At 41.9% G+C, this 13,038-nt stretch overlaps 1 protein-coding gene across 6 annotated transcripts in view; it reads left to right on the top strand.

Annotated features, from left to right (window-relative positions):
• The first annotated feature begins 8,468 nt into the window (after positions 1 to 8,468).
• Positions 8,469 to 13,038, top strand: part of BOD1L1 (biorientation of chromosomes in cell division 1 like 1) — a 57,440-nt gene continuing 52,870 nt past the window's right edge. For all 6 annotated transcript variants that reach the window (XM_064365724.1, XM_021669502.2, XM_064365721.1 and 3 more), the window contains exon 1: positions 8,469 to 8,705. In XM_064365724.1, coding sequence (XP_064221794.1) covers positions 8,469 to 8,705 — 237 coding nt within the window. The remainder of the gene's footprint in view (positions 8,706 to 13,038) is intronic.

Below are 13,038 nucleotides of genomic sequence, written 5' to 3'. Positions count from 1 at the left end.
TGAAAAATTGTTTAACCACCATTATAATTTGTTCAACATATTTGCTACATCAAAGTGCATTTCTAGTAACTTAAAATAGTAGACATTTAAATTTATGTTCAATCAAGAAGAATCTTAGCTGTCACTGTCTTTTTTTAATGATTATTTGAATCTCACTTTTTAATCATAGTCTCTTATTCTTGTCACAGAAAAAGTGATTCATTTAACCACAATCACTTCACTTAAATACAAAAATGTACAACTGTCAATTTAGTATTCATTATCTAATTACTAATATTTTTGTTCACTTTTCTTTCAAGAAATAGGCATATCTTCACTTTTCTTTTGTTATTTATTCTCTTAACCGCCAAATTCCGACTTTTGAGGCATATGGTTATTTCCATAGAAATCATTCTTGAATCAAATCTTGCTAGCAAGACAGTTCTTGTTTTTAAAGACTTGTTCCCACCCAATCCATGGCCTCTCTAGAGTAACAGAGGCACCAATATGAAAAGAACAACCCATCTGCCTTGAAGAATATCAGACTCCTATTGATGTTCTGATGCACGCCACTATTGGCGTGTCAAGCCAATGTTCAGTTTGCTTATAAAGGGGTAATGATGCTGGTAAATGCTGGCATTCACTAGACTCCTATCCACACTGCACAATTTCTCACAGTCGCTTCCTGTGTTAGTTTCCTCCCATTACCATAATAATGCACATTTCCTATTAAAAATAGGACTTTTATTAGTTGTGAATTTGTTTCACATAATCAAATGATGGTAAAAGCAAGCATAACTAGTCCTCAGGAATATGTGGACTTTAGGTAGGGTATTCGTTGCCCAGCTTTATCTGTGCTTCACTGTGGGTTGGATTTTTTTTTCTTAGCAGACTGGCTTCATACACATGACAGAGTATCTGGTTGTTATCTACTCCAAACATTGGCTTACAATGTAGCCAAGAGAGGGATACCAATTACCTTCAAAAATCCAAATTCTAATTGGTCCAGTTTGGGTCAGGTGCTCACCTCCAACCTATTCCCTGTTGTCAATAGACTTCTTTGTCTTTTCCTAGTTTTCTACAAGAAAAACTTTCTTTTCCTAGTTTGCTAGTATTCTACTCCTTCTCTACAATTTAAGTTGTAATCACAGCAACTTAAATTAAAAATATGGCCAATAAAATGAGATGTTACCTAAGATAGGTCAGCTGGTCACCCTGACTGGACCTGCACAGCAAAACTTGAATTCATTGACCACAGTGTGGGGTCAAGCCTTCAGTCTTGCAAGGTTAGAGGTGACTATCAGTACAAAAAGAATAGATCTGAATCCTGGGTGGTTTCAAAATTCACCAAGCTCTTAGGGTTTTATGCATAAAAATCATTTATGGGGAGAGATATAACCACCAAGTAGACAACTTCCTATATTTACTAATCAGCACTTTTTCTTCCTATAGGCAAATCCAAATGTGAAGCCAAATATGATCCAAGTTACTTAGCAATCACAGAATCAGAGGAAAAATGAATAAGATCATCCTAATAGCTGGCACCCAATAGCAAATGCATGCTCTCCAGAGACATTGCCAATTCTAGGCACTTTGAATTCCTTCCTTTCATAGATGCGTGCCAACCACCTCCCACGCTAAAAGAAACTCTTTCTTCAAATGTAGAATACAATCTTTACTCAGGTATATACATTTTTATTTATACTTAAATAAATCCCTCCCAGAATTTCTACCCAGATGACCTGGATTAGATTTGGGGTATTCAGATAATATTACATTATTTCTAGAGATCTCCCTCAATTTCTACTTTTCCTAATTTATTCCTGGAGGTGCGACTTTCAGTTTCAGAATACCATGCGCCATCTAGAATATTCAAGAAACACACACGTGCACGCACATGCACACACACACACACGCGCACACACACACACACACACACTAAGGCTATTTTTAAAATAAGAACAATTTTCACAAAGACTAAATGGAAAATGCTAAATGCAAAGCTTCTTTCCATCTTTATAAGCATATAAAAGGTATCTTGTATTTCAAGTCATCTGCAATACTGATATCTCAATTTTCAAAATAGCCAGCAACTCAGTAGCATTAATAGACACAGGCTACCTAACTTCACAATAAACCTTACTTCTATAAATCTGTTTGCTATCACTACCAGGAGTTTAAACCTTACAAACAAAGAAATATACAAAAAATTAACGGTACTTGCATAAAAGAAGTATCCTCTTATAAAAAAAAGTTCCAACTATAAAGTATGGTTTCGATAAAACTTTGTTTATAAAAAACAGACTGGATTAGGCCTGTGTGTGGGTTGTGATTTGTCTAGTCCAGTGTTTCTCATATAGTGCTCTATCAGCATTTGTTAAATGCATTTGTTAACAATGGAAACTCAGGCCCTGTCCCAGAGCTACCAAATCAGGAACTCAGGATGATACACCTAGCACTCTATTTTAACAAGTCCTCTAGGAGATTCTGGTGCAGGCTAAAATTTGAGAACCACTGTAAATCTTTCTGATTACCCACAGAGAACTCTCCCATCCCATAAAGTATTAATAACTAATGTGACTGATAGGTCCCACTTCACCAAAAAGCCCCCCACCACTCTATTTCTCTCTTTTGAAGTTCCTACTCCAATATCCCAAGGGCTCACACATCCCAATCCTAGTCTCAGTTGACATTACTGCTATTTTGCTGTCCTGGACACATCTTTTTTCCCATCAACTAGGACTTGGCCATTCTCTTGAATTCTGTAGCTCCTCAAGGTAATACATTCTCACATAGCCACCATTTCCAAAGCACTCCTACCCTTAAACACTCCCAGGCTGGTAGAGAATTAAGTTTCCAGTCTCTGCCAAATGTCCCAGAATCACCCTTCTCCCTCTCTGCCTTACCATATCCCTGTACCACCCCCACATCCATGTCCTGACCCTAGACCAAGTAACAATTCTTTCAAGTTCTTTTAGGGGAAAAATCAATACCCCTTTCTCACATTAACATTGTATAACGCTCTGCAGCCCCACTGTCATGGTAGTCCTGCCTTATTTGATGTTTTGCTTTCTGCAGTTTCAGTTACTCATGGTCAACTGTGGTCTGAAAATATTAAATTGAAAATTCCAGAAACAATACATTTTAAATGTTGCATCATTCTGACAAGCATGATAAAATCTTGTACCATCCCGTTCCATCCCTTTGTCCAGCATATCCACTCTGTGTATGTTACCTGCCTGTTAGTCACTTAGTAGCCATCTGAGTTATCAGATCTGAAAAAAAACACAATATAAACAGTATACATTTTGGAGTTTGTTGTTGTTGTTGAGATGGAGTCTCACTCTATGGCCCAGGCTGGAGTGCGGTGGTGTGATCTTGAATCAACGCAACCTCCACCTCCCGGGTTCAAGAGATTCTCCTGCCTCAGCCTCCCAAGTACCTGAGATTATAGCCATGCGCCACCACAACTAGCTAATTTTGTATTTTTAGTAGAGATGGAGTTTCACCATGTTGCCCAGGTTGATCTTGAACTCCTGACTTGAGGTGATCCATCCACCTCAGCCTCCCAAAGTGCTGGGATTACAGGTGTGAGCCACTACTCCAGCCCACAGTACAGAGTTTGGTCCTATCCATGGTTTCAAACATCCTCTAGGGGTCTTGAAACACATCCCCGTAGATAACAGGGCGCTATTTTATACTACAATACAAATAGGTGTGACCATGCAGGCTTGCATTGGAAAGACAAATAATATTAACACATGTCCTCTTCCTCTCATGCTTTCTGTTATCATTGAAAAACGAACTTTCCAAGGTTCTACTAAGCTTTGGGTTGATGGAGAGTCATTTAGGAAATACTAATTTGCCTTTGATTATGAAAAGCCTAGTCAGGAATGGAGATGCCTAAGAGTGGGGATCTCATGGGGGTACAAGGGGAAGAAAATAAGGAAACAACTCTGCTGAATAATCAGATGAGATCCCTAGAGTTAGGAGATCATCAATGTTTGACTTTCACTGGACAAGCTCCCAGAAACAGTCTGGAAGATTGGGGAGGGGTGGGGGAGGCTGGACTGTAGAAAAGAGAGGAACCAACCCCTTGTCAGGAATCTGGTACCTAACCATACAAATGGCTACCAGTAATGGCTGCCATCATCCCTTACTGTTGCTTCCCTATTTCGCAAACTGTAAAGTCTGTCACCTTGACATCAGACGTGGGGAACAAAATGAGAGTCAACCACGTTGCAGGAGGAAGTATCTGACCCTTGTTGGAATGTTCTGAATTCAGACATGCATACAGTAGAGTAGGAGAATGATAGCAATTTCTTTTGTGACAATCTCACCTCTTCTATGCCCTAACTACTGCTAGAAATTTATATACTCTTTTCCTGTCAGCTGGAACCACCCTCTTGCAGTAATTTGCCAAAATGAAGAACACAAAGGGAAAGAGGAGAGGCACCCGATATGTGTTCTCTAAGCCTTTTAGAAAACATGCAGTTGTTCCTTTGGCCACATATATATGAATCTATAAGAAAGGGGATACTGTAGACATCAACAGAATGGGTACTGTTTAAAAAGAAATGCCCCACAAGTGTTACCATGGCAAAACTAGAAGAATCTACAATGTTATCAGCATGCTGTTGGCATTGTTATAAACAAACAAGTTAAGGGCAAGATTCTTGCCAAGAGAATTAATGTGCATATTGAGCACATTAAGCACTCTAAGAGCCAAGATCGCTTCCTGAAATGCGTGAAGGAAAATGATCAGAAAAAGAAGCCAAAGAGAAAGGTACTGGGGTTCAACTGAAGCGCCAGCCTGCTCCACCCAGAGAAGCACAGTTTGTGAGAAGCAATGGGAAGAACCCTGAACTGCTGGAACCTATTTCCTATGAATTCACAGCATAAATAAATAAAAAAAAAAAAAACCTCTGGACTGTAAAAATGTTTCTCTTCATTGAGGAGAAGTGTGGTGTTCTCTCCCCCAAAGATATATTTAAAGCAAATTTTAATTGTGTCCTAATTTATTATGTAATGTCTTTACTATTCAAATTCAATGTATTTCTTGCTGAAAGATGTGAGGTAGCTCATTGTGCAACAAATTTATTGGTTAGAGAATGGCCAGATATTATTTATGAAACATCTGTACTGGTTTGAAGCTAGCCCCTCTAAATCATCATGGAATAAATAATTTTTTAAAAAAAGAAATTATATACTCTTTTCTAGACAGATGATCAGGAGGAAACACAGCAAAGATGTCATTGGTAGCAAATGCTGACTGCTTAAAGCAGTCTTTTAAAAAAGATTTAAATGCATGCTTGTTGCTGTCGTTGTTCGTTGTTCGAGTATTTGCAATACTCATTCCTAGGACCTGTATTCATATGCAAAGAAAATCACGAGGTCAAGAGATCAAGACCATCCTGGTCAACATGGTGAAACCCCATCTCTACTAAAAATACAAAAAAAATTAGCTGGGCACGGTGGCGTGTGCCTGTAATCCCAGCTACTCAGGAGGCTGAGGCAGGAGAATTGCCTGAACCCAGGAGGCAGAGGTTGCGGTGAGCCGAGATCGCACCATTGCACTCCAGCCTGGGTAACAAGAGCGAAACTCCATCTCAAAAAAAAAAAAGAAAATCACCTTTGAGCAGCCAAGGCAGTACAGATCAATGACCTGGATTCTTTTCAATGTATACTTTTCAATGCATCTTTCCAATGTATTCCTTGAATATTTTTCAAGGCTACAAATTGTTCAAGTTACACTTAATTAGTATAATGTGTCTACCCAGTGTAACTTGAACTCAGATACAAATGATTAGCACACATTTGAGAAAATGGATTGTGAATTATTATAAAGTTCTCATCTTAATGCATTTTAGAAAGTATTTGAGATTTTCTATATGCTGTTCACAAAACAAATTATTAGCCACTGACTCAATTCATTTTTAGCAGTAAATACCTTATTGTCTCATTAATTTTTTAAACTTAGAATTTAGCAATATAAGTAAATGTTATAGTTTTGCCTTTTCATAACTGATTTTTAAAATGAACAAAACATTTATATATATTTTTTAAGACACTGTCACTCTGTTACCAAGGCTGGAGTGCAGTGGCACCACCATAGCTTATTGCAATCTTAACCTCCTGGGCTCAAGCAGTCCTCTCACCTCAGCTTCTGAAGTAGCTGGAACTATGGTTGTGCACCATCATACCTGGTTACTTTTTTATTTTGTTTTGTTGCTGGTCTTGATCTCCTGGCTTCAAGCAACCCACCTGCCCCAGCCTCACAAAACTCTAGGATTACAGGGGTTTGCTGCCATGCCCAGCCTTGACTGCGTATCAGAATTATCTTTTAAGATTCATTCCATGACTTTTTCCTTTCTGCTATCTTTATACTGCTTAAAACACACAAGATACTTTATTTGAATTGAAACAATGAAGTCAAACTGTTTCTGTTTTAAAGTAAATCTGATTTGGCTAATTTGACAATGAAATTAGGTTCTGTTAATTAGGTCATAAGGTAAACATTTAACATACTTGACAGTTTCTTCCCCGCCCCCACCCTTGTTTTTGAGAAGTCTCATTCTGTCCCTCAAGCTGGAGTGCAGTGGCCCCATCACAGCTCACTGCAGCCTCGACTTCCTGGGCTCAGGTGATCCTCCCAACTCATCCGCCCAAGTAGGTAGGACTACAGGCGTACATCACTACACCGCCTAATTTTTAAAATTTTTTTGTAGAGGTGGGGTCTTGCCATGTTGCCCAGGCTAGCTTCAAACTCTGGGCTCAAGCAATCCTCCCACCTCAGCCTCCCAAAGTGCTAGGATTACAGGCATGAGACACTGTGCCCAGTGACAAAGATTTTGAACTTGAAAGAGCTAAATCTGCAGTTGCAAAGTTTTGACAAAAACGTAATTTAAACACCTGATAACAAAAATAAATCTTATCCAAAACTATTTATGAAAATGAACAATGTTTAGATAGTCCCCAAACTTTCAGTATATCTGGTTAAAAGTACATCTCATTGAAAAAAAAAAAGATCTAATTCATAGTCCTTTGGTATCTTGGTAAAGCCTATCTGGTATATTTCCCAGAATCTGAAAAAGTGAAAAAAATAAGGATTAAGTAAACAAATCCTTTGGCCAGTCAGGTGCTTTTCAGCTCTTTGCTTTCGATAAAATGGAAAAAGGGTCTAATTGAAGTCAGCTCATAGATCATCAAATGTAAGTTTTTGAGGTCAAGAATTGAGTGACATTGGTAAAATAAAACTCTTCCATTCCCAGGCACAGTACCTGTTTATATAAACAAGCTTTATCAGGGCACACAGCTATAAAAATTATAAATAGGAATAGAATTGATGCTCAATCCTTCTCCTAGTAATAAGATATATTCAGCCACAGATGTATGAACTTTAAAAAACAATATGCATTTTCCAATAAAATTACATATACTATTTAATAATTATGAAAATTTGTAATGTGTATGTTGCTCTGATCAGGTGCTAATAATAATTTGAAAGATTACTGGGTGATTTGCTAGCTGTGTAACCTTACCCAACATACTTAATTTATCTTGGCCTTAGTTCCCTGATTTGAGAATTGGGGAAAGTAATCGGACCTAGCTCTTAGTGTCTGTTCAAAGAGTAAATGAATTAATACACATAAAAACACTTAACACTATGCTTGGTACATAACATATACGACAGATGCTTCACCTGCTATAGTCATAGCAATCAATAACAAAGCTCCTAAAACTAAAAACCCATCGGTTTGTCTTCACAGACAGGAAGAAGGAGCTGGAGGGATCGGGCCTAATCCGCAGGCACACGGCCAAGAACAAGGGACGCCCAAGGGAAAATGGGATGTGCAGGCAAGAGAGACAGAAGGACCTTGGAGCTACCTGCTGGGACAAGAACAGTGCAGGATCACAGGCTAAGAACGACGAGGGTTGGGCGAGTTTAGAATACGCAGAACCACGTAGGGTTCGCATTATAAATGTATATGGCTCCGAGAAACAGGAGCTAGAGAGGTAGGACTAAAATGCCGTCGCGGATGGAGCGGGGTCAGAAACTCACTGCCCTCGCTTAGACCCGCTCCGAGTCAGCGCCCTGTAGGCCCTAGGGCCCCAGGTATCGCGCGGGTAGAAGCCCCAACCGCCGGGACCTGGCCGGTGGCCCAAACTCCACAAGCCGCGTCCTGCGCAGCCTTCTCTCTCAGTCGCCGCAGCCGCAGCTTCCGGCGCAGCTCGGCCTCGCGAGGGCGCTCGCGTCCGGCGACGGCCGAAATTGGCTCCTCCCGGCCCCCGTTGCCGGACTTACGTCGAAGTTGTCACCGCCTTTTCCTCCATTCCCTCCGTTCCCTTTCACTTCCGGGGTTGCCCTGGATCCGCTGGTTCCGTAACAACATCCCGTTGGCTTCACTCAGGCGGCGGGACCAGTGCCGCCGCCGCCTCTCAGGAGCGCCCGCCGGTCACGGCCCTTGCCCTCCCCGGCCCAGGCTGCCATGGCCACCAACCCGCAGCCGCAGCCGCCTCCTCCAGCGCCGCCGCCTCCCCCGCCGCAGCCGCAGCCACCGCCGCCGCCGCCGGGCCCCGGGACTGGCCCCGGCACGGCCGGGGCGGGCGGCGCGGGTGCGGGCGCCGGGGACCCGCAGCTCGTGGCCATGATCGTGAACCACCTCAAGAGCCAGGGGCTCTTCGACCAGTTCCGCAGAGATTGCCTGGCCGACGTGGACACCAAGGTTCGGAGCGCGCCGGGTCTGGGGGTCTGCGGGGGAAGGGGAGGAACCAAGGGCGCGCTTCTTTTGCAGCGGCTTCCTCTTGGAGCTGCAGCTGCGTGCCACGCACTGTCCAAAGCACAGCGTGTTCATTCGTTAGCGTGTCCATTGGGTCGTTTTACCGACTCGTGTTTAAGTACCTACTACGTGCCATGCATGGTTTCGGCCCCGTGATTACGCCAGTCTGGTGAGCAAGACTAAGGCATTGTTCTTACAGGAATTGGTTTGGAAACTGGGCTAACAGTGCCCAGTTTTGTATTCATTCTGATATCTTACTATTTTACTTGGTATCGCAGTTATGTTTGCCTTCTCTTTTTAAGATTTCTGGGCAATAAGGGCTATGAACCTTTGTCCTTTGGAGAAATCACCCAATTGTAATTGAGTCAAGTAGAGTGCAATATGCTTTGCTGGACATCGTGGGGGTAGGAGTGCGAAGATAAGGAGGCAAACCTGAGAAAGGACTTCAGAATGGTTTCTAGCAGTGACTGCCTGATTTAGGTCATGTCACTTAGGCCATGTCACCATTCTAAGGTGAAAAGGGAGAGGGAGCTGAGGTAGAGAGAACCGAGTCATTCAGTGGGGAAAAGATACAGGAGAGTTGACGGCAGATACCAAAGTGGAGAAAGGACAGGAAAGAGAGCAGATTCAGGAGAGTAATGGAGAGGAGAGAAAGGTCAGCAACGAGGTTCCCTGTCCAAAAAGAGGGGCTGGAAAGGGGAAGGGATTTTGTAGTAAATGTCAGAGTGAAAGGGACATCAGCAGGAACAAGTAAACTTAGCTGGATTGGCAAATAATGAGCCAAAGACACCAGCAAAGAGCAGTCAGTGAGATGGATGGAAAACAACAGTAGAGAGTCAGGAATTCTGGAAGCAGGAAGCATGTTGGAAAATTAGTTGGTTTGTAGGGGTTGTTTTTGTCTGCTTGTTAATTCTATTGGGGTCTATTGGATTGGAGGTTTGAAATGAGAGGAGTTTTTGTTTTTTTTGTTTTGTTTTGTTTTTTGAGACGGAGTCTCGTTTTGTCGTCACGCTGGAGTGCAGTGGCGCGATCTCCGCTCACTGCAACCTCCACCTCCCGGGTTCAAGAGATTCTCCTGCCTCTGCCTCCCAAATAACTGGGATTACAAGAGCGCAGCTAGTTTTTGTATTTTTAGGAGAGAGAGGGTTTCGTCATGTTGGCTAGGATGATCTCAATCTCCTGACCTCGTGATCCGCCCCCCTCGGCCTCCCAAAGTGCTGGGATTACAAGCGTGAGCCACCGTGCCGGCGGAGGGTTTTCTCATAGTATGTTTAGTTGTTTGGAGGAGCCTTGTTTCCTTGAGAAATGCATGTTTACAACATCCACAGATTCTTCTGAAGCTTTCAGGTGAACTACACACAGTTCCACTATCTCTTCTGGGAAACTCTCTTGAATATCTGGGTACATCTTTCTTTATAAGAACTCATACTGGTCCCACTACGTAAAATGTGATTTTTCAGGATATTGGAGGTTTAGCACCACAGAGAATTCAATTCACTTGGGGGTGTTCATCTATTTAGGAAGTACAATTTTTTTACTTTTGTCTTCAGGAATATGCACTGCTACCTTTTAGAAATAATGCCTGCTACCTTTATTATTTTTGTTGTTATTTAATGGGAAAAGATTAGACATGGCCAGGTAAATGTTACCCAAATAAAGTTAGTTATTTGTATTCAACAAGTAGAAATTTCAGTTTGCTGTTCTCAGAAACTCATGGATCTGTGCGTTATCACTGTATACGGATTAAAAATTGTAATGTATTGCTGCAGTGTGTAAGGCACAACCTTTTCATTTTCCTATTCCCACAAAATATTATTGTTACGTGCCTATAATATCCCTGCCACACCCTTCAAAGTAAAGGATTAAAACCTTTCTTGGAGGAAATGAGGGAAGCACAGTTGCTCTGACCATTTAATTAAAAAGTTAGGACTTTCGGCCGGGCGCGGTGGCTCAAGCCTGTAATCCCAGCACTTTGGGAGGCCGAGGCGGGTGGATCACGAGGTCAAGAGATCGAGACCATCCTGGTCAACATGGTGAAACCCCGTCTCTACTAATACAAAAAAAAATTAGCTGGGCATGGTGGCGCGTGCCTGTAATCCCAGCTACTCAGGAGGCTGAGGCAGGAGAATTGCCTGAACCCAGGAGGCGGAGGTTGCAGTGAGCCGAGATCGCGCCATTGCACTCCAGCCTGGGTAACAAGAGCGAAACTCCGTCTCAAAAAAAAAAAAAAAAAAAAAAAAAGTTAGGACTTTCAAGAAAAATGCACAAATAACACATTAAACTGCTGTTTTTCTACTTCAGAATGGTCGACTATAGGCAATTTCATGAGGATCAACCTAATAACGTATATAGTTTCAGGGAGTTCAGGAACCCTGGAGTAAGAACCTATTTTAATGTTCTTAGCCTCTTTTTTGAGGTCAAGAATTGAATGATATTGCTGCAACAAAACTCTTTCATTCCCAGGCACAGTACTTGTTTATATGAACAAGGTTTCTCAGGGCATACAACTATAAAAATTAGAAATAGGAATAGAATTGATGCTCAACTTGTCTTCTTCTATTAATAAGGCATATTCAGCCACAGATGTAGGAACTTTAGAAAGCAACAATATGGCTGGACACGGTGGCTCATGCCTGTACTCCCAGCACTTTGGGAGGCTGAGGCAGGTGGATCATTTGAGATCAGGAGTTCAAGACCAGCCTGACCAACATGGTGAAACCCCGTCTCTACTAAAAATACAAGAAAGTTAGCTGGGTGTGGCAGCACATGCCTGTAGTCCCAGCTACTTGGAAGACTGAGGCAGGAAAATTGCTTGAACCCGGGAGACAGAGGTTACAGTTAGCCGAGATCACATCACTGTACTCCAGCCTGGGAGACAGAGCAAGACTCCATCTCAAAAAAAAAAAGACAACAAAACACATTTATCAATAAAACTACATATACTATTTAATAATTATGAAAATTTCTAATATTTGTGTTGCTTTGAGGAATTAGAACTGAAATGACACCCTCCCAGACAAAAGGGAACACTTGGGCTATGGTTGAAGTTCTTTTCTCGCTCAGATGCTAACTTGAACTCTCCCACAAAATCTCTTTCCTCTTGACACTCACCTCTCTACCTGCTCCTGGTTATGTTGCAGGTTATGTTCTGGTTGTGTTGCTTCCTTTTCCCCATGACTCTCTCCTTCTCTTCCACTCCCTTAGTTAGCAATTAGGTAGATTTTAATTTGATTTAAAAGATTTGTTCTCTGCCAGGCATCGTGGCTCACACCTGTAATCCCAGCACTTTGGGAGGCCGAGGCAGGTGGATCACGAGGTTTGGAGTTCAAGACCAGCCTGGCCAACGTGGTGAAACTCCATCTCTATTAAAAATACAAGAAATTAGCTGAGTGTGTAGTCCAGCCTTGTAGTCTCAGCTACTTGGGAGACTGAGGCAGGAGAATCACTTGAACCTGGGAGGCAGAGGTTGCAGTGAACCGAGATCAAACCACTGCACTCCAGCCTGGGTGACAGAGCGAGACTCCGTCTCAAAAAAATAAATTAATAATAGAATAAAAATGTTTTTTCTCATTGAATACCATTGTATACTTCGTTTTCTTATTTGAAAAAAAAAAGAAGTTATTCCTCCCCAGCCCTGCTTCCCCCCCAAAAAAAACCAACATTTCCTTCATCAGAACATAACATTCATATCAATGTGATGAGTGGGCCAAAGTAGAAATAAGATTTCCTATTCATGCAAACGAGCATCACTTTAATGGAATCCTTGAGTTTCATCTGCCACTTGCAGTGTCATGCTATTGATAATTGAACCTCAAAGACTGACCTGCTTTCTATCAAAAAGTCTTAGCTTGTAGCATATAGGGTTATAGCAAATTATGTCAGTCACATGCATAGTTAAGAATCAAGACATTTGATAGTTTCCAGGTGCTCTCTAAGAGCAAAACTGTCATCTAATTTAGTGTGTTTAAACCAGGATGAGAAGTACCAAAGTCTGCTGCTACTCCAGAAGACCACAGAAACCCCCCAAAACTGTCCAGGGTCATTGCTAGTCCTTAACCAGGAGAGAAATCTGACTGTAGCAGACCAAGTCAGCTCTTCCCACCCAAAGAAATGGAACCATGGGCAACCCTAAGTTCCAACTACTGTGAAGACTCCTCCGTTATACACTATCAGTGTCCAGATCTCTGGAGCAAGCTCAGTGGTTACAAAGCCATTCTGTCTCCTTTGCATTGATTAGCAGTTGTAGAGTGTGAGGAGGGAAGATAAAAGAGGCCCATCA

This window comes from Aotus nancymaae, unplaced genomic scaffold (assembly GCF_030222135.1).
Source record: "Aotus nancymaae isolate 86718 unplaced genomic scaffold, 86718_ANA_hifiasm-v0.15.2.pri h1tg000006l, whole genome shotgun sequence".
Taxonomy (NCBI): Eukaryota; Metazoa; Chordata; class Mammalia; order Primates; family Aotidae; genus Aotus; species Aotus nancymaae.
The sequence above is the reverse complement of the archived record's forward strand: the minus strand, read 5'-3'. Positions and strand labels throughout refer to the sequence as shown.